This window comes from Astyanax mexicanus, chromosome 10 (genome assembly GCF_023375975.1).
Source record: "Astyanax mexicanus isolate ESR-SI-001 chromosome 10, AstMex3_surface, whole genome shotgun sequence".
NCBI classification, from domain to species: Eukaryota; Metazoa; Chordata; class Actinopteri; order Characiformes; family Acestrorhamphidae; genus Astyanax; species Astyanax mexicanus.
Genome location: NC_064417.1, coordinates 51,523,870 through 51,550,207, shown reverse-complemented (window position 1 = coordinate 51,550,207; position 26,338 = coordinate 51,523,870). Strand labels below are relative to the sequence as shown.

General features: G+C 38.9%; 1 protein-coding gene across 2 annotated transcripts in view; it reads right to left on the bottom strand.

The window, feature by feature from the left end:
- drp2 (dystrophin related protein 2) overlaps positions 1-26,338 on the bottom strand; it is a 277,743-nt gene that overhangs the window by 99,132 nt on the left and 152,273 nt on the right. For both annotated transcript variants that reach the window (XM_049484130.1, XM_049484131.1), the window contains exons 3-6: positions 23,673-23,829; positions 13,415-13,535; positions 12,808-13,076; positions 5,093-5,239 (exon numbers count right to left, since the gene is read on the bottom strand). In XM_049484130.1, coding sequence (XP_049340087.1) covers positions 5,093-5,239; positions 12,808-13,076; positions 13,415-13,535; positions 23,673-23,829 — 694 coding nt within the window. The remainder of the gene's footprint in view (positions 1-5,092; positions 5,240-12,807; positions 13,077-13,414; positions 13,536-23,672; positions 23,830-26,338) is intronic.

The following is a 26,338-nucleotide window of genomic DNA, read 5'->3' as shown; positions in this document are numbered from 1 at the left end:
ATGGATATGGACAGTATAAAAGTCACTGCCTGTGGTGTTTATCTTCACACACTGAAGTTTCTAGTCTATGGGAGAACATTTGATGTTCTGCCCTTTAAATGCAGTGAATTGAAGGCAATTAGCACTCTTTTGACTAGAGCTGGGTACCAAAATGTCTCGGTACTACAGAGTACCCCCCCCCCTCCTGAAATATTATAATACTCTAGTCTGCCTTACCTACCCTACATTTACCTAAACTACATTACTTCTTACTGCCCCCTTTTCAAAAATACAGGGAACTAGCAGCAATAAAGCTGAATCAATAATATAATTCATTTTTTACTCTTAAAACTTAAATGCATAAAGCAATATGTGTAGGAAAAATATTTATAGTTTAAGCACAACAGTGATTTTTGTTTTTAATAAAGCGGCACCAACAACATGCTCACTGTTTGTTCCAACAAAATCCAAAAAGATGTCTCTCATGGTAACACTACAAGAATGAGGATACTCATGCTGGAGTATCGAGGATACTCGATGTGTAAGAATAATGATCTTTTTTTTTTTTTTTGCATTTTTTGGTTACGGTTTACAGAAAAAGGTACTGAAAAAAGTATCGGTACCAAATTTAACGTATCTGTGCTCAAAATAGTCTTCACCCTCACTGTCTTGTGGTATCACCAGTGATAGAGGCAATATAGCTGAGTCACTACTGAGTAGGAGCTGAATGGGTGGGACAATTGGCCTAGCTAAATTCAGAGAAAATGGGAAAAAAAAATTGGAAATAAATGTAAAATATATAAAAACGTGCGTGCACAAATACACACACAGAGCAGCAGTCTCTCTCCTCTCCTGCAATTAGGTCGAGCTACAGACGCAGCGAGTCCCACTCTCGTCCCCTGGTCCCGTAACTCAGTCCTTTGAAAGAGGCAGGAATAAAAGGCTGAAGTGAAGACAATGGCTGTGCTGAAGTAAATGTTCCAGGACGGCTGAGCTACACTGGGGACCGAGCAGTAGCTGGAAGGGGAAAGCTCGACATGAGAGAGAGGGACAGCAATTTACTGCTCACAAAAGGTTTACCACAAATTATCCCTGGCTTTACTTTCTCTCCAGCTTCCACTCAACCCTCACCTGAGGAGATTCCTGAAGGTGTTTCTGCACCTGAACCTTTGGACCAAAATCTTAAAGCTGATGTCCGTAAGTTTTGGGATTTAAGGGACTGAGGGTCCTCTCTGGTGAGAATGGGTAATTGCACAAAGCATGTGGAAGAATCATTTTAAACTGGGCGGGTGTGATGCGGTCTCCTTTAGAGCGGATGAATCAGAGACCAGGTTATGTTCAGTCAGAGAGAGAGAGAGAGAGCTCAGTCAGGAACTTCACTCCTTTGGTTTTACTATTAGTGAATGAGCTACTGAGCTCTGAGTTTCCTCTTCTGAAGTCCCCGTTGCTCCACCAGCCACTCGCATTCAGTAAAACTGAGCCGGATCCTCTTTTAGAGGCTGTACGTATGGCGTAAGTACGTAAAGACGCGTGACATGGCCAGAAGAAGAACTTAGCTTAGGATTAGCAGGGATGGTCATTCCAGCACACCATTAAACACAATATTTAATCAATATTCTTCTCCACTCAGAAATGCTTCTGCTTTCAGCTTAGACGCAAAATAATACAGACTGCCATTTGAACTAATGTTATTGTGTTTGTTTTACACTGTATTCTGTACCGTATTTAGTCCGCTTAGTTTTGTTTAGTTTCATACTGCAGTTTAATGACTGAGCTGACTAAAGCACTTTACTACTACTTTACTACTATGTGCAACACATGTATGAGTCAGGGTTCATACACTTTTTAACCAATAAATTCCCATGATTTTTCCATGTCTTCAAGACACATTTTCATGACCATACAATTTTTAAAACATCAGTGCAGATGTCGACAATAAAAACAAATATCAACTAAAACTATAATTTAAATATATTATAGTAGGCTAAAATGAATCTGCTAAAAATGTTGACATACATTTTTTTATATAAATGTATGTCAGATTTGTAGAGCTAAATTACTGAATTAACTCTGAGGTGACGTATTTTTGTTAGCTCAAAATAGTTATTTTTCCATTGATAAACGAAAACACAAAGATTTGTAGACCAAATTCCCATGACTTTTCCAAAACTTTCTGGGTATTTTTATTTTTCCAAAACTTATCCAGGCCTGGAAATTGCTATTTTTAAGTTCCAGGACTTTTCCAGGTTTTTCATGACCGTTTGAACACTGATGAGTATAACAAATTCCCCTTGAATTCCTTATTTCTACAGTTACAGTAGATACAGAAAGACCAGCACCGTAATCTGTTGTACCCGTACTGCTCTGTAATTAATCTACAGTTACAGTAGATACAGAATCACCAGCACCGTAATCTGTTGTACCCATACTGCTCTGTAATTAATCTACAGTTACAGTAGATACAGAATCACCAGCACTGTAATCTGTTGTACCCATACTGCTCTGTAATTAATCTACAGTTACAGTAGATACAGAATCACCAGCATTGTAATCTGTTGTACCCGTACTGCTCTGTAATTAATCTACAGTTACAGTAGATACAGAATCACCAGCACTGTAATCTGTTGTACCCATACTGTTGCATGTTGTTTTTTGTTTAACGGTGATAATAGCCTAACTAACCTTCCTGTAAATGGTTGATCCTGTTGATTCTGTATCTATTGTAAATGTAGATAAAGCCTTATTAATAAACGAAAGCAAAATAAATAAGAAATCCGAGGGGACTCTATTACACTCGTACAGCTAAAATCCAGTAAATCCAGTCATGCAGGCGCAAAACTGTAGAGTACTTTCTTCTTTGTTTTTCACGCATTCAAGAACACTCAGCCCTGCTAGAACCTAATGGGAAGTTAATGTCACTCCACACACACTCTGCTTGCCCCTGCTGGTCAGTCTAAAACACCACTCGGCCTAATCTGTATGTTCATATTCAACCTGAACACACACTCCCGTTGTGCACTATGGGAATGGCTAATTAATGGAAATGTCTGCACCAGACTGAGGGCATTCGCCAACTAGAAGCACTGTGTGTGTGTGTAAGTGCCTGTTAGTCCTGCATGTGTGTGTGTGTGTGTGTGTGTATGTATGTGTGTTTGCATTCAGTGTAGCTGAGCTGAACTGATTGAGCAGACTCACCCGAAGCAGAGGTCATAAATTATTGAAGAGTAAAAATATTAGAGAATTAGAATTTAAAATGCGCTACATTTACGAGCCAGTCTCAAGCAGGAGGAGCAGATTGTTCTATTCAAATTAGTTAACATTTATCACAGTATTCACCCAGGAAAATGGCATGAGCACACACACACACACTCTTACATTTACACAAAACACTATGACACATGCTCACACACACTAACCTTCACCAGATACAGCAGATTTGTTCATTGTTCTCTGCGTTCTTTTCTCTCGTCATCATACAAAATATAATACAGTACATCTACATTCGCTCACACACATTCTCTCTCCATTACATTTTCCCTTTTATTCTGTTATCATGGTCTCACACCAATGGTTGTACAGTATATAAGCACAGACAGCACAGCAGAATCTCTTCTACAAGTGAAGCAACCACAGGTTTTATAGCGCTTCTGCTGGCTGGTTGCAGTATGATCAATGTATTTTTCTTTTAATAATAAACTTTCTAGTCTTTCAATTTCCAGTGTCTAATTCCAACAGCAGAAACCCGTTGAAGGCTGCAAAAGACTTGTGACTGGGAACAGGGTTCATAAACTTTATAATCAATAAATTTGTAATACTTTTTCATTAATTTTCCATGCCTTTGCAGCAAATTTTTATGACCATACGAACTTTTTTTATTTTAGCCTGCTTTTTTTCCCCAATTTAGCTAGGCCGATATCCCAACCACTCAGCTGTACTCCCCCTATCACTAGTAATGCCCCAACACCAGGGGAGTGCACTCGGAGGAAAGCGCAGCAACTCAGTTCCGATACATCAGCTCACAGACGCAGCCTTGTGCTGATCCACATCACCCTAGGAGTGATGAGGGGAAAGAGAGAGTGCCATCTGCTATACCCACCCAGAGAGAGCAAGGCCAATTGTGCTCTCTCTGGGTTCCAGCAGTTGACGGCAAGCTGCATGGCTGGGATTCGAACCAGCAAGCTCCTGATCATACAGCAACAGTATGGTTATGGGCTCTGGACCACTCAGAGCCCATGACCATACGGTCTTTGAAACATCAGTGAAGACATGCAGACATTGCATCTCTGCCTTCTATTTGTCTGAATGACATAAGAATAAAAATTAAATAAGAATTTCTGTCACTTAGCAAATTTGTAGTTATGGTTGAAGCTAAAACTCCAGTCAGAATAGGACCTCATGTAGCCAGCCAACCCTTTTTTTTTAAACCAATATAGCTTTCCTCAATCAATATAGCAAACACTAAAAATTGTAAAGCAAATTTCCATGACTTTTCCAGGTTTTTCATTACCATACAAACTTTGTGGGAAGAAGCTTCACCTTCCAGCAAGACGATGACCCTAAACATACAGCCAGAGCTACAGTGGAATTTTAGGTTTAGATCAGATAATATTCATGTGTTAGAATGATCCAGTCAAAATCCTAAAAGATTTAAATCCCATTGATCTTCTGTGGAAAAGCATGAACATTGCTGTTCACAGACGCTCTCCATCCAACCTGGCTGATCTTCAGCTGCTTTATAAAGAAGAATGGGCAAAAATCTCAGTCTCTAGATGATCAAACTGGTAGAGACAAACCCCAAAAGACTTATTTTCATTCCACTTCACATTTATGTGTGACTTTATGTTGGTCTATCACTTAAAATCTTAGTGATATACATTTTAAAGTTTGTGGTTCTAAGGCGACAAAATTAGAAAAGATTCAAGATGTATAAATACTTTTCAAGCCACTATATATACTGACATTGCTGTACACAAATCCATTCTCTGATCCAATAATAATGCCTTATAATAAGAACTCTTACTGCCTCGGGCGTAGTGCCCTGCATGCTTTATGACCTATTCTGAAATCCCCGTAAAGGTCAAAGCAAGGTTACGAGTGTGTGGGTGTGGTCTACCTGCAGCAGCTTCCATCTGCTGTTGAGATGCTCCAGGGCGCGGGCGTTCTCCATAGACAAGTGCACGTCGGAGATGGCTAGCTGGTGGGCGAGGTCATTGATGTGCTTCATGCCCTCCTTGACTTGAGACAACTCCTCCTTAAACAGCTGGATGGATAGAGGATATATAGAAAGAGGAAAGAGAAAGAGAGAGAAACAGACAGAAACACAGAGAAAAAGAAAAATCTGGTTACAGTCGAGTCCGAGTCTGTTCAGCCTCAGTGTGAACTCGGACAGCTGGAGGTCTGATGTGTCAGCGGGCTCACGCCGCTCTTGATGCCCATCCAGGCCAAATTAAGACCAACAACGCGCCCAGAGCCAGAGCAGCAAACCCTCACACTCAGTGCCTAATGGACTGCTGCCTCCTGACAGCAACATGAGGTCCACGACTGTGTTTAGACAGGGTCGCTGACACGGCCGCCCAGCCAAACCCATGAAACGCAGCCTCGTCTTTATGGCAGAGCAAATGTGGAGGCTGTTCCACTAAATTACCGCTTTCCAACATTACAGGAGCACCAACACAAAAGACGATGAATAGACAATGAGGGAAAAAAAAGTCAGGTCATGGTCACTCTGGAGGAGCTGCAGAGATCCACAGCACAGAATCTATAAGCAGAGAAATTATAAGTTGCGTACTCTAGATAAATCTGGTCTTTATGAAGGAGCGTAAAGAAGAAATCCATTGTTGAAAGAAAGACAGATGCTTCTTAATAATAACAGAACTTACCAGACTCACTCAAGTGATTGAAATACCCTTCAGGTACCAAAGGTTTTTGCTAAACTGAGAAAATCTGCTTTTAGCTACAATGCACCAGCGATGTATTTAATGTATTTTTTTTAAATATAATTTAGGTATGTTTTTTGGTTTATTTTAGCTGTCTTTTAGCCTTCTTTCCTTTATTTTTCTTTTATTTATTTCTCTTCTTTCTTATATTTCTGTTCTTCTTTAATTGTTTTTAGTTATTGCTTATACATGTTTTAATCACTTATTTATCTTTAGTTGCATTATCATTTTTCATTACCGTTGATATCTTACTTTAAAATATCGTTTATGTCTTATTTAAATGCTGGGTCTTTTTTATTTATTTAATCTTTTTCTTTCACAATCCCTTTTCTTGTGTTTTGGCTTGACTACATTCTAAACGAGGACCATCCTCAATGTACTCTGAGTTTAAATAAAGGTTAATTGGTTGATTGATCGTTTAATTGATTGAAAAAGTACCGTTTACCATTTGCCTTAAGCTATGTACAGGATACAGAGAACATGTGGTAGAAGATGCTCTGTGGTCAGATGAGAAAACACTAAACATTTTGGCCTCAATGCAAAGCACTACTACGTCTGGTGGAAAAGTAACACTGCACATCACCCTGAGCAAACCATTCCCACTGTGAAACATGGTGGTGGCAGCATCATACTGTTGGGATGCTTTTTTCTTCAGCAGGGACAGAGTTGGATGGAGATGGATGGAGCTAAATACTGGTCAATCCTGTAAGAAAACCTGTTGCGAGGATGCACAAGACTTGAGACTGGGAAGGAGATTCACCTTCCGACAAGACGATGACCCTAAACATATAGCCAGAACTACAGTAGAATGGATTAGATCAGAGAATATTAATGTGTTAGAATGGCCCAATCAAAGTCCTGATCTAAATTACATTGAGCAAAAAATCTGGTTACAGTCGGGTCCGAGTCTGTTCAGCCTCAGTGTGAACTCGGACAGCTGGAGGTCTGATGTGTCAGCGAGCTCACGCCGCTCTTGATGCCCATCCAGGCCAAATTAAGACCAACAACGCGCCCAGAGCCAGAGCAGCAAACCCTCACACTCAGTGCCTAATGGACTGCTGCCTCCTGACAGCAACATGAGGTCCACGACTGTGTTTAGACATGGTCGCTGACACGGCCGCCCAGCCAAACCCATGAAACGCAGCCTCGTCTTTATGGCAGAGCAAATGTGGAGGCTGTTCCACTAAATTACCGCTTTCCAACATTACAGGAGCACCAACACAAGAGACGATGAATAGACAATGAGGGGAAATAGCCTGGGCTCTAATGCAGTCACGTTTCAGGCACTGCCCATTTGCAACAAGGTCACAATCATCAGTTTTAATGAGACCAGGGAGCGTCCACTCATCTCTTTACCTAATATCTGTTTCTTTCTTTGTGCTCACCGACATCCTCAGTGTTAGATAGCTGTTGCCAACTCCCTCTTGCTAATATCTTATCTAATACTCCCTAAAAACACACCATGGTACTTGGTAATCCAGGCCTTGCATCTTTATTTTCCTCTTTTCAGGCAACTTTGTAGTAGGGCTCGGCAATCTATTGTAAATATTGTTAATTTACTTTACTATTCCTTAAGATTTTATTCAAGAAAAAGATATCATATTTATAGTATTACACCTAATACATATGTAATTAAAAAAATACATGTGCTTGGATCGTTTATGTGGAAATGGTTTGACAAAATTTGTGTGGACCAGCATTTTTCTGCTGAAAATAACACAGAATGACTGCAAACAAATAAATGTAGCTACCATAAGGGCTTGGCAATCTATTGCAAATATCAATATACCAGAGTTTCCCAACCTTTTACAACTCACGGTCCATTTAACCTACTGCAAACCTTTCCACAGCCCCCAGGAATATTTTATATGCCGTTTAAAACCTAGTACAGAACAACCATCAATTTCACAGAGTTTTGGTGCAAAAACCCAGGTTTAAACCATCTTTCCATGATGTGTAAAATGCCTACCACAGGACAACCGCTTCACTGGTACTCTCACTAATAATGTTATTAGCTTGTTAATTTACTAGCTTGCTCTATCTGTCGTGACTGTAGTATAAACCAAACAACAAGCTCGATCTAAACGTGTTCTGTTTTGCAAACTATCTATGTATTAAAGGAAGTTTTGCTTTGCAAAATTAAACAAAATCGAGGTCGACTGCACCCCACAGTTTGAAAACCACTGCAATATACTATAAACTACTTTACACAAGAAAAATATTTGTGATACTGAACTTGACACACACTTAGTTACCATATGGTACGCACTAAAAAAAAAAAAAAAAACTCCATATTGTGATATTTCACGCTATTCTTGAAAGCAAATTCAAATTTTGTGTTTGTTTTTATATACTGTATTTATTTTCAATTGTTTGTTTGCAGTTTACATGAGTATTCTTTGTTCTGATTTTTTGTTTGTTTAACTATTATCATTTTTTTTTCAAAATCTATAAGAAAAAACATTTAAAGATTTCTTTGTTTCTACTAAATGTATGAAACTCTTATGTTTATACTAAATAAAATGTCAAATTTTATTTTGTTAAAGTATTATATTCTTGTTCTATGTTTTGTCATATCGCCAAGAATATTGTTACGGCAAAAATACCCTGATATATTGTGATATTGTTTAAGGGGCATATCGTAAACAAAGCAACCAAAATACTCTGTGAAGCATTTAGATGCTCTTATCTAGGGTGCTGTTAACTCTGATGAACCTGGGGCAGTCCTGATGAGTGCCAGTTTCACCATTATAACGTTTTTTGATGGCCTTTGTGGAGACTGCATTTAAGGATACTTTCAGATTTTACAGATTTGTTTGTTTCTACTGAATGTATGGAAACATGTATCATGTTAATACTAAATAAAGTGTCATATTTTATTTTGTTACAGTATTTTATTATTGTTCTATGTTTGTCGTCATATCACCAATAATATTGTTATGGAAAAAATACCTAGAGATATCGTGGTATTGTTTTAGAGACATATTGACTACCTCTATCATACAGTTTATCGCCATTTCTCTTATTTTTATTTTTTGTTTTTATTTGTGATATCGCCCAGCCCTTCTTTATAACATCGCAGGTGAACGCACATTCTAACAGTACCCACAGTTCTGTGAATGTAAGCCAGCAGGCTCCCATTACTGACCAGCAACTGCTGGAGATCAATAGAGGAGAAGAACTGAGCCATCCATCCAGTCTGAGAGCACCAGGGCCAGATGTGGCTTGTTGCACTTACGGGCAAGGACGACTGGGGCATCATTAGGGTTTGAATTGGGGTCCCGGTGATAGGACACAACCCTCTTAGCCAGCTGCACCACCCGGGAGCCCATCGCTGATAAGATTAGAGCGGAAAGACAGGCGGACGACCCGCTGCTCTGCCGCGGCTTTAATTCAGCTGTGCTGGCCATTCTTCCCGAGCTGGCAGTCAGGCTCTAATGGAGGACTATTAGAGGGAAAGCAGGTAAATGCATCACAGAGAGTGGGCAGCCCGCCATGCTGCATAAAGGCTACGCAAAAGCAGCCAGCACTGCAACCTGCTTAACTACACTCACTTACCGTACACTCCTCACTTCAGAAATACTGATCATACAGCAGCTTTCAGGATCAAAACCTTATTTTATATTGTATATATTGTTATATTGTCATGATAAAACATTGCATGACTGTTCATATCGACATATTAAAGCCAGAAACCACCGGTCACAATCATAACCAGATCATTACCACACTAAATTATCAATTTATATACAGTACAAGTCGAACATTTGGACACACCTTCTCATTCTATGTCTACACTGTCAATAAATACTGAAGTGTAAAACTCTGTAAAGCATTTAGGTGCTCTTTTTATCCAGTTTTTGAGGCTGGTAACTTTGATAAACTTGCGGCAGTACTGATGAGTGCCAGTTTCACCATTTTATGTAGATGGTCTTTGAGTTGACTGCACATGAGGATACTTTCAAAATTCTTAAAATCCTTTTTTTCAGATTGACTGACATTTTCTTTTTTTAGTTGAGTAGTTCTTGCTTTTCATCATATGGAACATTATTCAAATATTCACTATTCACTGTATACCTGTAACTCTACCTCTTCACTACTTTACTTTAACTGATGCTCTCAAACACTTTATTAAGAGACAAGAAATTCAAGTAATTAACTCTTGATGAGTTCAGCACAGCTGTTAACTGAAAGCCTGAATTTCAGGTGACTCTACCTCATAAAGCTGACAGAAAAAAAAATTTGAAAAAGATGTGCAAAACTGTAATCTAAACAAGAGTTTCTTCTTTAAAGAACATAAAATACAGCTCTGAAAACATTTCTTCCAAATTCAAAATAAAAATACTGTCATTTAGAGCATTTGCAGAAAATGAGAAATGGCTGAAATAACAAAAAAGATGCAGAGCTTTCTGACTCAAATAATGCAAAGAAAACAAATCCATATTTCTCAAGTTTTAAGATATTTGGTGAAATAACCGTGCCTTTTTTAATCACAGTTTTCATGCATGTTAGCATGTTATCCTCCACCAGTCTGACACACTGCTTTTGAATAACTTTATGCCACTACTGGTGCAAAAAATGTGTTTTGTGGCTTCTGATTATCCATCTTACTCTTGATTATATTATATTATATATTATATTATATTATATTACTTGATTATATACAATCAAAGCAACTCAAAGTGGTCTCTTATTTTTTTCCAGTGCTGTATAAAGCATATTCTGGTTTGTTCCAACACTTTTTTGTTAACTAAATTATTCTATTTAGATTTAGATTTTTATAGTTTAAATGACTTTAGTATTAATCTTCAATGCAGAACATTTTAAAATAATGAAAAACCATATAAATGAAAGGTGTGAAGGTGTGGCCAAACTTTTTACTAGTACTATACATGGTTTATTAATTTAATTACAGTATCAGCCTATTACTAATACATTTAACATAAAAATAAACCCTCAGACAGCTGATTCTGCTGGGCAGCTGCATGCAACTCGTGTCCATGTAGGGGTGGAAGGTCTGATGTAGTCGGCCTTCGTATCATTATCATTACAAATTACGATCACTGCATGTTTCATTAGGGAGATTGAGACAGAGTGGCCATGTGGCTCAGCTGTCTATGGCTCCAGTCTGCTGATGGGAGGAATCTTCACGACTGATAATTAGTCCTGTTTAATTAGATAAATAGATAGTAATACAGAGAACACAAATTAAAATTAAAACTTGTCAAAGCACCAAAAATATTGAGATGTGCATCATTCATTAATTCATAACTGAATTATTGCAATTTCTGTTATTCTGAAGACTGTGTAGACATGTGGAATTGGCAAATTTATGATTTCTATCATTTTAATTTTAGCAGGTCTGTGTTGCAGATGCTTATTATTTTATTTTATGTATTTATTTATTATTTTAATTAAATAATTAGACTGACCAGCCATAACATTAACACCACCTTCGTTTGTCTTACTGCTCACTTACTGCTGATTATATCAGCTTCACTGATCATATAGGACACTTTGTAGTTCTATTCTAATCTAATTACATACTGTAGTCCTGTCTCTGTTTCTCTGTATACTATATTATCATCCTCCTTTCACCATGTTCTTTAAATGTGGGTGGTTATTCTCAGCACTGTAGTGATTAGCACTGATTATCATGGTGGAGGTGTATCAGGTCTTAGTGTCTGTTAGCTGATGTCAATCAATCAATCAATCAATCAATCAATCATTCAATCAACCTTCCGTTGAAACTTCATTAACAAAACAATAACAATTATTATTCAGATTAAAGTGATAAGTGAACAGGCTAAAACTTGAAGCAACAAAATAAAGAGATAAATACTTAAAATAATAAAATAAACACAAATTAATAAATAGAGGACTAAAATTTAAGTAGCTAAAATAACACCAATATTATGAAGAAATTAAGTGATGGAAATAAAATAAAAACTTAAAACAAAAGACAGAATAAATAAAAGGACCAAATAAATGAAAGAAACAAATCAAAAGTACAGGCTGTCTAAAGGTGTTAGGGTCTCACTTTATAATAAGTGTCCCTAAGTACTATGTAGTTACACGGTAACAATCCATGTAACTACAGTGTAACTACTGATGAAGTACACATTGTTACAGATTAACTACAGAGGTACAGGTTATGTAATTACATGTGTATTAAGGTTAATTTTGACTTGTGTAAGTACACATGTACTAGGGGGAGTGTACTTACACATGTAATAGAGCAAGTGTACTTACACATGTATAACAATGTGTGTGTACTCAATCAGCCCTAATTACATACTAGACAATAGCTGTTGGATAAGTTTATACTCAACTTATCACACACACTATTACACATGTGTAAGTACACACACATTGTTACACATGTGTAAGTGCACTTACTATATCATTTGTGTACGTACACTCACCCTGGTACACATGTGTACTTACACAAGTCAAAATTAACTTTAATAAACATGTGTAATTACATAACCTGTACCTCTGTAGTTAATCTGTAACAATGTGTACTTCATCAGAAGTTACACTGTAGTTACATGGATTGTTACCGTGTAAATGCATAGTACTTAGGGACACTTATTATAAAGTGAGACCGGTGTTAGAAACAAAGTTTAAAATTATTTAGTGACACCAGCATCTGAGTTTTAGAATTTCCTTATTTACAGAGAGTATGGGTGTTGCCTTCTCCCTTATCTGGTGTGTTTACATGTTTGGAGACGCAGAGAGTGAGCCACCTGTGTGAGCCCATTACTCCTCCTACAGGTAAAGTCCACTCCATCACACAATAATGATGCGTCAACACTTTTTTTTTAGCTGACGTTATCAATTATGTTGACTTATCTGTCGGCAAAGCACGAAACTTGCACACAACCTGTACCTTGGTGGCATCTATGTGGTCCTGCAGTGAGTCGATGAAGAGATCTCCCACAGGTTCCCAGGCATCCCTCACTCCTTCAGCCTGCTCCAGAGCTCCAGCCAGCTCCTCCATCGCTGCCTGGACCTGCAGCAGCCTCTCCAGTGTACGCTCCATGTGCCGGTGCCGGTCCACACAGCGTGCCGTCAGCTTCTCCCACAGATCGCTGGCCACGTTGGCCTGCTTCCACACCGAGCGGCTCACGTTCAACATTCGCCGCCTCGGCGACACCTCTGCAGCAGGAGGGGAGCGAGGGGTGGAGGAGGAAACAGGGCGGAGAACACCAGAGACAGAAGATAAGAGGATAGAAAGTAAAAGAGTAAAAACAACAGAGAGCTCTTCCAACTTCATTATTGATGTCGCCATATGTCGCATGCACAGCTGCACTGGGCTAATTGGGAATGACCCAGCTACTCCAGTTGTTGACCTATATAAACGGTGATGGGTTCTGGTAAAGCATGTTCACTAGAAGCACCTGTGCTGAGTCACCGCACTCTAAAGAGGTGGGTAAGTGGTTTGGAATTGGAGTGGATAGTGAGTTCTGGGAGAGCATTTAGAAAAGGTAGTAGACCTTTGCCATCTGGCAGCGTCTCCTCAGGCTCCTGGAAAGGATGCTGGGCCAGGAAGGCCTGGGCAGACTCCAACACCGAGTAGATGAATGGTCCCCTGGACTTTACATCCTCCATGAAGGCCTGCACACAAGCGAGCGAGAAATTCAACACGCTTTTATAAGCAAAACTCAAAAAAGGCACACCAAGAACAAAACATATATAGTAGAATGGGATAAAGCTATATATGTAAATGTAATGATGATATATTAGAGTGAAGAAATACGTTTTAAGTTAAAACGAGGCTTTAGTACCCTGTTGGACATCACTAGCCTCTAGTGTTTTAGTTAAACTAACACAGTCACATTTTATCACTCACAGTTCTAATTTAACACTGTGGTCCCTATTTTAGAGGTGTGTAGACAATCCGTCAATTGTACAGGTTCATATAGGTAAATATGTCTTTTCTATCATAACGACGGGAAAAGTAAGTGGTTTGAAACTCGCAAAAGGCATGTACAAATTCTCTTAAACAATCATGGATGTGGTTAATTTTGGGCACAACATGAAATAAACCAATCGTTGTGTTAATTGCCATTCCCTTTAAGAGCCAGAAGCGGTCTGACATTACTATTTTAGCTCCCTAAAGGTGAAAAGTTGGGTTTGTGCACTGCTGCATGTCCATGAGTGAAACAAGCAGGGGTGTACTTGTGTTGACTGTGTAGAGAGCCTGCATTGCCAAGATAACAATGAACGTCAGACTGTTGATATCCGTCTCCTGTGTTTTCTGTTGCCAAGATAGCAATACACCAAAAATTGACCTGAACACACCTCATTTCCAGACGACCACGTTAATCAGTGGGCACTGCTGCTATTTAAATGACGCAGGCGGAAGGTGAGAAAATAGACTGTTAACTGGGTGTAGGATAGCAATGAGCATGAATGTAAGATAGAGCCCAAAAGGCTTTTATTTAACACTGGCAAATGTGCTGTGTAGGTGTCATAGAAAGGGTTGCCATCCCAGGACACCTTGCTTCACTGTATATCAGTTAAAAGCCAAGCCAGTTAGAACACCATTACAAAAAGAAGGTGGCAGCCTAAATCTTGGGTAATTCGTTGAAATATCCATCCTGTTTCTCTCAGGCCAATAAAGTGCCCCCGGTCAAAGTCTGTTAACTGGGATTCAAGTGCATGTCTAGCAGTTATGGACCTCTCTACCCAAAATATGCCTCGAAGAGCCTTTTTTTTTAGGGCAGATGAAAATAAATAAATAAATAAAATCATACGGAATTATGATTAAAAAAAAGTGTTAAACAAACCAATATATGTTTTATATTTTTAATTATTCAAAGTAGCACCTCTTGCTTAGGTGACAGCAAATCTTGCACATCTCTGCTGGATTTACTCAGTCAGCTCTATGAGTCACCTGGAATTCAGGCTTTCAGTTAACAGCTGTGCTGAACTCATCAAGAGTTAATTGCTTGAATTTCTTGCCTCTTAATAAAGTGTTTGAGAGCATCAGTTAAAGTAAAGTAGTGAAGAGGTAGAGTTACAGGTATACAGTGAATAGTGAATAATTGAGTAATGTTCTAATCCAGATTATGAGAAGCAAAAACTACTCAACTAAATAAAGAAAAAAATGACTTTAACATATGAATGTCAGTCAACTCTAATCAGGACCACCGCAGGAAAGGAAGAGCAAGAGCTTCCTCTGTTGTACAGGATAAGTTCATCAGAGGTACCAGCCTCTGAAACCGTAAACCGCTCCCCAGATAAGAGCACCTAAAGGCTTCATAGTGTATATATGTTTTTAACACTTTTAAGTTACTACATGATTCCTAATAATGACACCCTTGAATGAAAAGGGGTGTGTCCAAACTTTTGGAACGCATCTCACTGTATATACTGTACCTGAGACATATCAGCATGCTGCATATACGCATAACTCATTCACTAAGACACACACGACTGTTCTTAACACACATAGACCACTAGCTTGCTGGCTACACAACAAAGCTGGCTAGAAAGTTATGTATATGGATAAGTAGAGCACTGGAGAGAACAGATGAGCTGGCTTCCAAACAAAGCACTAGAAAACAGCTCATGAGAAGACCTCCAGTTGCAGACACTTTTCCGGTTATCCTGATGCAAATGCAGCTCAAGTAGGGGGCACCAAATCAGACATGTTTTTCCATCTCCTGATTATCTGCTTTCTATAATGCAGCTTTAACCACTCTCCATTCAAGTCTACAGGCCCTAGTTTTGCAATATATTAGCGAGCCATCCATCTCTGCACAGCTTGGTTTAGGGCGTGACCGCGTGTTTTTGCTATCGTAACAACAGGAAAAGTATGCCTTGCACATTTGGGATTAATACCACCAGTTAAAACTAGTATCTTCTCCCACATTACATGAGCTATCAAAGCGATTCAGAGTGGCAGCAGCGCTCTTTAAACTGATTTTAAGCTTTTTATTTTCTTTTGTCACTGCAGCAGTGTCCTGTGACTATGTTCAGCCATTTCTTTAAAAAGTTGCCCCTACTTATTTAGTTGATCGTGACCAAGGCATCAACGCATATCTGTGAACTCTGGTTCATCGTCGTTCTACCTTTATTCACAGTGAATTTGAAATGTGACCCCGCCCACCTTGGCTTGGGACCGCCCACAGGCAGAGCTGAGGCCGGGCAGCTACGCCGTCTCGCCAGATAGGAGCTAACAGCGCTAGGAAAAGCATGCAGTTCATTCCTGTGTTATTTGTGCGAATATCACATCTGTGTTTATATGCTTTACCCAGTAATTCAGAGCTAAGAAACAAATGGTTAGAATTTATCTATTGAGGAAAAACACCAGCCAAGTACATATGAGATAGGTAGGTGTATGTATGGAATAGTTCTGTTTACACTAGTTAAAAAAAAACTTTCTGGACCTGGACTATCCACCTCTGTGGGTTTACATAGGATCTCCAGTGGATTTGGTGTTTTACAGAGACTCTAAGACTAGGTCAGTGGCTGAACTGCACTTAGCAGGGCATTATTACACATGTTGTAAAGTAACATATTACATTACAAAGACCTTAATTAGTGTAAAAATGAATTTATGATAAAACAAATCTGACTCGGTGCTGCAGATTTCTCCTGTACAACATCCGAAGAATTCGACCGTTTCTGTCTCAGGAAGCCACTCAGGTGCTTGTGCAGTCTCTTGTCATCTCAAGACTAGACTACTGCAACTCTCTACTGGCTGGTCTTCCACTGAGAGCCACCAAACCACTACAATTAATTCAGAATGCTGCAGCACGACACGTCTTCAATCTTCCGAAGTTCAGTCATGTGACTCCTTTGCTGCGTTCCCTCCCGCCCCCCCCAATCCGATTCAAAACCCTGACGCTGGCCTACAAGGCAAAAAACGGACCAGCTCCTTCATACTTGATGGCGATGGTCAAAACCAGATCTGCACCAAGAGCTCTTAGAGCTTCCAGTACGGCTCGGCTCGAACCTCAAAACACACAGAAAACAGACATCCAGACTCTTCTCTGTGCTGGCACCAAGGTGGTGGAATGAACTTCCACTGGATGTCAGAACAGCAGAGTCACTCGCCGTCTTCAAACGTCGACTGAAGACACATCTTTTTAAAGAGTTCCTAAACTTAAAAAAAAAAAATATTCATGAGCAAAATCCCCTACTCCACGGGACTAAAGCAGTGTTATACCGGATCATCAGAGCACTTTTTTCACAAAAAGCAGCTCGCATGACATTTATTCATAATAGAGACACAACCAGACATTTCAAAATTATTGAAAAAACGTTAGAATGAGACATTTTGATTCCAATACCAGATATGAACGTAGCCTAAATCAGAACTAATAATATAGGATTCAGTTTGGGCCACTTTTAACTGCGGTGCCTTAGAGCCTTTAATGAGCCCTAAAGCCAGATCATATTCTGCAGGAGGAAACTGCAGTACACTGGAATCATTATATATTATAAACTGGAATTACTCATACTGTGCAATATCTTACTGAGTCTATTAAACCAAAGAACCACAAAGGTCAGTCCTGACAACAGCTCCTCCCTGCAGCACCACCATCAGCACCACCACCCACCGAACTGAACTAAACTCAACACAGACCCAGGCAAAGTGGGAAATACAGCCTGAGGTAAACATACGGGAGCGTATCAGTGACCCGCTGACACTGATAAGATTCCTGGTGATGAGAAATGACCCCCTCTGTGCATAAACAGACACAGATGCTGACGCCTGCAGTGAGCACAGCTTTTACTCTCCCAGCCTAAAACTCTGATCCAGGCTCTATTGCACACTCAGTATATGTGCTGTGCGCTCACGTAACATGTAAAGGGAAGTTTTTAGATCATATTTATATAAATTATGCATATTTAGGATAAAACACAGCTCAAATGTTTCCTTCTGTAGAACAATTGTCTTGAATTGTGAAGGTTATTAAGTTCATTTCTATAAGTCTAGATGGGTATATACACTATATTGCAAAAGTTGCTCGGCTGATGTAGGGCAGCATTGGCTAAAACTCAGGAACTAGAGCTAGCAAAAAGGGGCGTAGGCAAATACAGTACCAGCGAAAAGTCACACAAAAGAACACAATTTCTCATTCAGTATTTTTATATTTAAATAAAAAAAAATACTATATAAATAATGATGTAGTAACTTAAGTGTTAAACAAACTACAGTCATATGAAAAAGTTTGGGCACCCCTATTAATCATTTTTAGTTCTAAATATTTGGGTGTTTGCAACAGACATTTTAGTTTGATATATCTAATAACTGATGGAGACAGTGATATTTCAGGATTGAAATGAGGTTTATTGTACTAACAGAAAATGTGCAATATGCATTAAACCAGAATTTGACCGGTGCAAAAGTATGGGCACCCTTATCATTTTATTGATTTGAATACTCCTAACTACTTTTTACTGACTTACTGAAGCACAAAATTGGTTTGGTAACCTCATTGAGCTTTGAACTTCATAGCCAGGTGTATCCAATCATGAGAAAAGGTATTTAAGGTGGCCAATTGCAAGTTGTTCTCCTAACTCTTTCTCCTCCTTTCCTGAGACGATCCTGATAAGTGCCAGTTTCACCATCATAGCATTTTGATGGTCTTTACAGTGACTGCACAAAGTTCTTAAAAATCTTCTTTTCGGAGTGTCTGACCTTCATTTCTTACTAAAGTATTTTTTTTCTTTATTTAGTTGAGTAGTTGTTGCTTCTCATAATGGATTAGAACATTACTCAAATATTCACTATTCACTGTATACCTGTAACTCTACCTCTTCACTACTTTACTTTAACTGATGCTCTTAAACGGACATTAAGAGACAAGAAATTCAAGTAATTAACTCTTGACGAGTTCAACACAGCTGTTAACTGATAGCTATTACTTTATCATCATAAAGCTGTTTTTAACATTGTGTCCAAACTTTTTCTGTTACTAGTATTGTACATCAGGGCTGATTGACGTACTATACTCAGTAATCGGGTTTCTGCAGGTGCAGCATTCAGCCTGGATGTGATTTGAGAATTTACACCACAACGCCAACATCAATAATCCTCTACAAATGCTTTAACCACTCAATCCTACCTTAAATACACATATATACACACACGTAATAAATAGGCAGCGACACACTCCAAAATAGGTACAGAACACCACATACAAAATTCACTTCAGATCAATAATTCACATTTCTTAAAACCCTGCAATCCTCTGCAGAACAAGCCATGCAATTTCCTTTCTGCCTTGTCAGAAAAGTTTTAGAGAAATGCGGAGCTCTGGGAACAAGACCATGCATAATTATAATGGAAACGGCAGCAGAAAAGAGGACACTGGGAAACTGTTAAAAGGATGGAACTGTAATGGCCGGGTTTGAGTGGGAGGATGGGGGTGTTAGTGGATGATGACTGGGTGATGTTTCGCAGTCTGTAAGTGTGGGAGTTCATGTGGAGTTTGGGGGCGGGATGTGGGGGGTGTGAACTGTGTAAATGTGAGGGAGGTGAGGGAGGAACTGGCCTTTTCTTAATTGGAAAGCGGCTGATTTTACAGTCAGTCTAACTGGAGTGAGAGACTTTTTTTTTTTTCTCTCTATGTCTCTTTCTATCTCTGTTTCTCCGTATATTTTATTATTATCCTCATATTACCCTGTTCTTTAATACTCAGAATCCAAAAGATAGAAAACCAACACAGAGCAATTATTATTATTATTATTATTATTATTATTATTTGGGTGTTGGGTGGTTATTCTCAGCACTGCAGTGATTAGCACTGATTAGCATGGTGGTGGTGTGTGAGGTAACAGTGTTGTGCTGACAGTATGAGTGGATCAGAGACAGCAGCAGTGCTGCTTGAGTTTTTAAACACCTCAGTGTCACTTCTGCACTAACAATAGTACACCAACAGAATCCAGAGCACTGATGAAGGACTAGAGGATGACCAACACTGTAAACTGGGCAGCAACAGATTCAGATCTTCTGTCTTTGACTTTATTTTATATTTAAGGTGGAGCAGCAACAGTAGGTAGGAGTGTGTAATAAATAGAGTGGAGTACAGTGAGTAAAAATAAAATATAAAAATAAAATAAAAAAACTGTCCATGAAATGTTCAATTGTATAATTTTAGGTGTTTTTAATTAATTATGTAAAGGCTTCTAAGTAATATTAATTCATAAATGTGCCTCTGAATTTAATATTAGAGAGAAAAGCCTTAAAATTTGAGTATGTAATTTCAGGCAGAAATTGGTAAAATTTAGGCTTGGAATTTAAGAGGTTAAACACAGTGTTTAAAAACTCCAGCAGCACTGCTACTCTATCTAATCCACTTATGGACGATACATTTTAGCCAATGTTTGTTGTGTTTCTCCTTTCTTGGTCCTTTCTCTACTGGTCTTCTGTTCTTGCTCAACTTCCCTAGTCTGCTTGTTTTGTCTCTGTATTGTCTCCGCCCTAGCCCCGCCCGGACATTAGTGTTCCCACCTGTGTCTCGTTTGTAACCCAGTCCCCTCGTTATCTACCCCAGGAGTTTCTTGTCTCCAGCATTAGGGCTGGGTATCAAATTCAATACCAAAAAGGTACAGAGCAAAATGTCTCAGTAATACAGAGTAATAGTAATATTAATATATGGCTCAAATATTTGGTGCCTATTTTCGATACTTTGCATGAAACTGAAACTAAACACAATAAATACAACCATGACGGCGCCCTGAGGCACAAAAACTGAGAGCACACGCAGACATGTGGTCGACACACCGTGGTTATGCTGAAATCTCTCAGGCTCGCTCTGTCTCTCTCGCACACTTGCTCTCTGTGTATCTCTTGCTCACTTTTTTATTTTTATTTTATTTTTTCCAGTCTAATATTGATATTTCTTAAAAAGAAATTAAATGTGTCCAGCAATACGCTTAGTGAAAATATTTGTAGTTTAGGCAGTGGTTAAAGTAACAGTGTTGTTTTTGTTCTTAATACAATGTCACAATCATGCTCATTGTTTGTTTGTTCCAACAAGACCCAACAAAAAAAAAAGTATGGTAGCTTCTTATGGTGACATTATGAGAATGAGATTACTCATGTCAGATGTTAAATAAATACGTTTTTGTATTTTTTGGTACTGAATTCGAAGTTTTGAACTGGTAGCAGTAACGAAATTTTGTAAAGGATACCCAGCCCTATCCATGTTACTGGTTTTTGTTTCATTACCTTTATTTATTTTGTGTTTGTTTGACTTCTGTTTATGTTAGTCTTTGCTTTTTAAGTTTGTCCTTTTTTTGTTTGTTTTATAGTCTTAGGTTTTTGTTTGGTTTCAATATGGCTGCTAATAATATCAATTTGCACTTGCATCCTGCCTCCAACTCTAAAGCGTTACAGTACCAGCACAACACACACTAACACCTCATACACCACCACCCTGTTAATCAGTGCTAATCACTGCAGTGCTGAGAATAACCACCCATCACCCAAATAATAATAATAATAATAATAATAATAATAATAATAATAATAATAATAATAATTATTATTATTATTATTATTATTATTATTATTATAGCTGCTCTGTGGTGGTTTTCTCTTCTGTCGGTATTGAGTATTAAATAACAGGGTGAAAATAAGGAAGACAATAATAAAGTATGCAGAGAAGCAGATACAGAACTACAGTCTGTAACTAGAATAGAGCTTCTATATATGTGTCTATATGATCAGTGGAGCCGGGAATATTAGATAATGGGTGTAGAAATGAGAAGGTGATCATAGTTATTAAATATACTTATGTGATTAGAAGAAAGACACATTTGCTAAACATAGCATCAACTCTATCTTTCTCTCTCTTTCCCTCTCTCTGTTCTTCTCTTTCTCTCTCTCTCTCGCCTCCCTCTCTCCCTCTAGCCCTCTGTGCAGGGCTCCACTTCCACACAGACTGAGTCCAGACTGACAGCAGTGAAAATTGGAACAAAGGTGGAAAAAGCTTTCCACAGTAGTACAGGACCAATTACATGGTGTGTGTGTGTGTGTGTGTGTGTGAGGGTGTGGGGTGTGTGTGTATACGCCTGTGAGTGTGTTCATGTAAAATGGAGAGTACAGAACTAGATTGCCCTGCTTGTTTTCTCCGCGTGTATATGATTGAGTGTATGCGTACCACTGCATTTATACACGCCTGTGATTCGCTAATACAAAGCGTATGGATTTCAAATCCATTGTAAAACCACTAAAGCAGAGCCCAGTCTTTACATGGGGCTGAAGCCAATGTGTATAATCATAGATACTGGGTCTATACTCTTTTGCTTTGTAGAAATTAATAATAAAATTAGTATAATATAAACAGTATTTTAATGCTTTCAGTCTGTGTGGTTAAAATAGCAACAGTGCTTGTGAATATATCTAGACCGATGGGTGTGTTCATTAATTTCTGGCGCATTGCTATCTTGTAAACGGAAAACACAGGAGCTCCACTGACTAAAAACAACCTAGAAAGACGCCAACAGTTAAATGTTCATTGTTATCTTTGCAACACAGGCCTAACCCAACTTTACATAAACAATAAATAGAATACTAAATAAAATAACATTGCTGTTCCCGTAAAAAATGACCGGCTGGAGCTCCTTCACAGCGTGAACAAGCAGGTCAGATTCCTCTGCTGAGAAGCGTTTGTTGGACACGTCCAGGTAGCTGCACTGTTAAAATAGCAATCCGCCAATGTCAGAGCACACCTGACTCTTAAAGGGAATGATGAGCAAGTGACACTCTGGTTTACAGTATTTCACGTTACGCCCAAGAAAGACACCTGTAATTAATTAAGAGAATTAGTATATTACTTTTGCACGTTTCAAGCTGTGCAAAATGTACTTTTCCCGTCGTTACGATAGCAAAGACACATTGACATGCCTTAAAAACACTGCATGGTGCATGCATGGTTGACGACTTACCTATAGATCGCTATAACAGGGTCCAATGTATTTTATTACCATTTAATTTACATTTCTACCAAATTACAGCAAATTACAGAAGTAGAGTTCAGCTCTGTTTATTATGTTTACCGTTGAGACAAACTGAAGCCACTACAATCCGGTTTAACCCTCAAGCTGCTGCACGAAAGAATGTATGGTAAAACAAATAACAGTACTTACAGTGATAAAACACTGTTGTATGGTTAAGTAATCTCAACTAATATTGACATTACTAAACATTACTAAATTGTATTGCTTAAGAATGTTGTATATAATTCATTTAAAGAGATAAAGGATAAATAGAAAATTCTGTAATGGTTAATTGTCTTAATTAGTGTAAATTAATAATCAATTGAGACATTCTATCAGAAATTCTGTTCACTAATGTACCAATAATGTAAAGTGTTGCCAAATTTACCAAATATCTTTGCCATAATTAGCCAAACAGATACAAAATAAACTGCTTTCAAGAAAAAATGCCACTATTACCACAGTAAGGGTTTTCTTTATCGTTAAAATAATTATATATATTATGTAAAATTTGTCATATCACACCCTTAATCTAAGGGTTAAAAATAATTAGTGAATACGATGCAATCCAGTCCAGCATGCCGCCTGCCAGCTAGTGATTTTATTGCTGGCGGTGTGCACGCATGGTCACAGCATGGTTCCTTCATTCATTCTGCAGGCTGCTTAACCGTTTAACTGAGCTCATTAATCTGTTAGATGTGTAGATTAACCGGTACAGACATTAAAGAGCAGGTCTAAATGAAAGGAATGTAAATCAGTGTGATAGAACTTGTAGATGTATGTTATTACCTGATGGAACTCCCGCTGGTGCTGCACCGCCCCCACGTCGCCCCCTATGGGCAGCTGCTCGGACAGCTCCTCGTCTTTGGCCGTCAGCCATTCGATGATTTCCTGCAGGGAGAGCTGCAGCTTGCCGCTGTTGTCTGAGAAGGCCTCCAGTCGCACCCTGCCAACACAGCACAACAGGTTCATCAGGTTCACCGCAGGGCAAAGAGCCGGGTCACAACTCCGCTCCACAGCTGCCAATCCCACACTTCTACTGACCCCCATGTCAGAAACCGGCCCAGGCATGTCAACAATCGAGAAAACCATACAGTGCATGAGCTGAGTGTGTGCTGCAGTGCTGGTTACAGTGTAAATCTATTAAAAAATATATATATCTGAACCACATGTTGACTACAGTTACGTAGAAATTGTGAAGTGCAGAATTTTAGTTGCACAGCGTAGAAGCAACCTGTGTAAAGCAACCATACAAAAAAATAGATATATATGTTGCATAGACTGATGTTTTTGCCTTTCTGAAGCCAAATCAGAAACATTCTTCTTATTATTACAATTATTTGTACTATTATTTTTTATATCTTTTTTAATTGTACTACATAAAAGTTAGTTTTAACTTAATTATAACTCTTTTTTGTTGTATTAATCTTATCTTCTTATGATCTAAATTTCCTCTCAATATTATTTTATTCTTATATTTATCTATTTTATCTATCTATTGTTATTTTTAAATGATTAAATGTAGTTATTTTCTTTGTCGTGTCAATCCTACATTGAAAATGAAGGTTGCCCTCAATGTACTTCTGAGTTGAAATAAAAGTTGGTTGATTAATTGATTCTCCAATATGAACAGGACAGATTATACTAAGCGGTTTGGTGGTGTTTTTTGGAGGCTAACTTTAATGACTGACTGAGGCTGGCATTGGTCATGTGGCACAAGCAGCTTGAGCCAATTCCTAAAGTATAGTCAGCAACTGGGGTGTTGACTCAAAGAGCTTGGGCCAATTCCTATAGTATAGTCAGCAACTGGGGTGTTGACTCAAAGAGCTTGGGCCAATTCCTATAGTATAGTCAGCAACTGGGGTGTTGACTCAAAGAGCTTGGGCCAATTCCTATAGTATAGTCAGCAACTGGGGTGTTGACTCAAAGAGCTTGGGCCAATTCCTATATTATAGTCAGCAACAGGGTGTTGACCCAAAGAGCTTGGGCCAATTCCTATATTATAGTCAGCAACAGGGTGTTGACTCAAAGAGCTTCGGCCAATTCCTATAGTATACTCGGCAACAGGGGTGTTGACTCAAAGAGCTTGGGCCAATTCCTATAGTATAGTCAGCAACAGGGGTGTTGACTCAAAGAGCTTGGGCCAATTCCTATAGTATAGTCAGCAACAGGGGTGTTGACTCAAAGAGCTTGGGCCAATTCCTATAGTATAGTCAGCAACAGGGGTGTTGACTCAAAGAGCTTGGGCCAATTCCTATAGTATAGTCAGCAACAGGGGTGTTGGCTCAAAGAGCTTGGGCCAATTCCTATATTATACTCGGCAACTGGGGTGTTGGCACAAACAGCTCGGCCCAATTCCTATATTATACTCTGCAACTGGGGTGTTGGCTCAAAGAGATTGGGCCAGTTTCTATAGTATAGTCAGCAACTGGGGTGTTGGCTCAAAGAGCTTGGGCCAATTCCTATATTATAGTCAGCAACAGGGTGTTGACCCAAAGAGCTTGGGCCAATTCCTATAGTATAGTCAGCAACAGGGTGTTGACTCAAAGAGCTTGGGCCAATTCCTATAGTATAGTCAGCAACAGGGGTGTTGACTCAAAGAGCTTGGGCCAATTCCTATAGTATAGTCAGCAACAGGGGTGTTGACTCAAAGAGCTTGGGCCAATTCCTATATTATACTCTGCAACTGGGGTGTTGGCTCAAAGAGATTGGGCCAGTTTCTATAGTATAGTCAGCAACTGGGGTGTTGGCTCAAAGAGCTTGGCCCAATTTTTATACTATACTCAGCAATTGTAAGTTAGCACATACAGTTCAGGCCAATTCCCGTATTATACATAGCAACCGCGGTATCTGTACATACATCTTGGGCTGAATACCATTTTATACTTTCTTTTTTAAATTAAATTAAAGCAATTGGGGTGTTGGCACATGAAGCACTTAATCTTGATTGGAGTCCAGCATTTGGGCCAGAATTGGGCCAAACTAGATTCAAATTAAAGACGGGCCAATGTACTTTAACTTAGGCTTCACATGTGATTATTGCTTTTCCCATTGATTTCCCATGATTTTTTAACAAGGCTGCTACAACTGTTAGCTCAGGTGTAACACCTAGGTTTTACTCATATCCTTTTCAAAATAGGCTAAAAGTAGCTTGATAAGTGCAACTGATTCCATTTTAGCAGCTCATAATCTCAAACACAGGGGTAATATGAGCAGCTGATGCGACTGGGTGTAGTTTAAATACGTCTGTGTGAACAGGGCATAGTAGAGCATTAGCGCTTCTCACTAATCTCCATTTACATGACGAGGACATGGGGAGGAATCCTGTCACATTTATAACAACATGATCGTATAATAAATAAAGCATAAAAGTCAGCCGTTCAGCCACCTGCAGGGCGCTGACTGTGATTGTCTCGGGGAGTCGGGCTAATTCCATCAGTATCACAGCTGGGGCT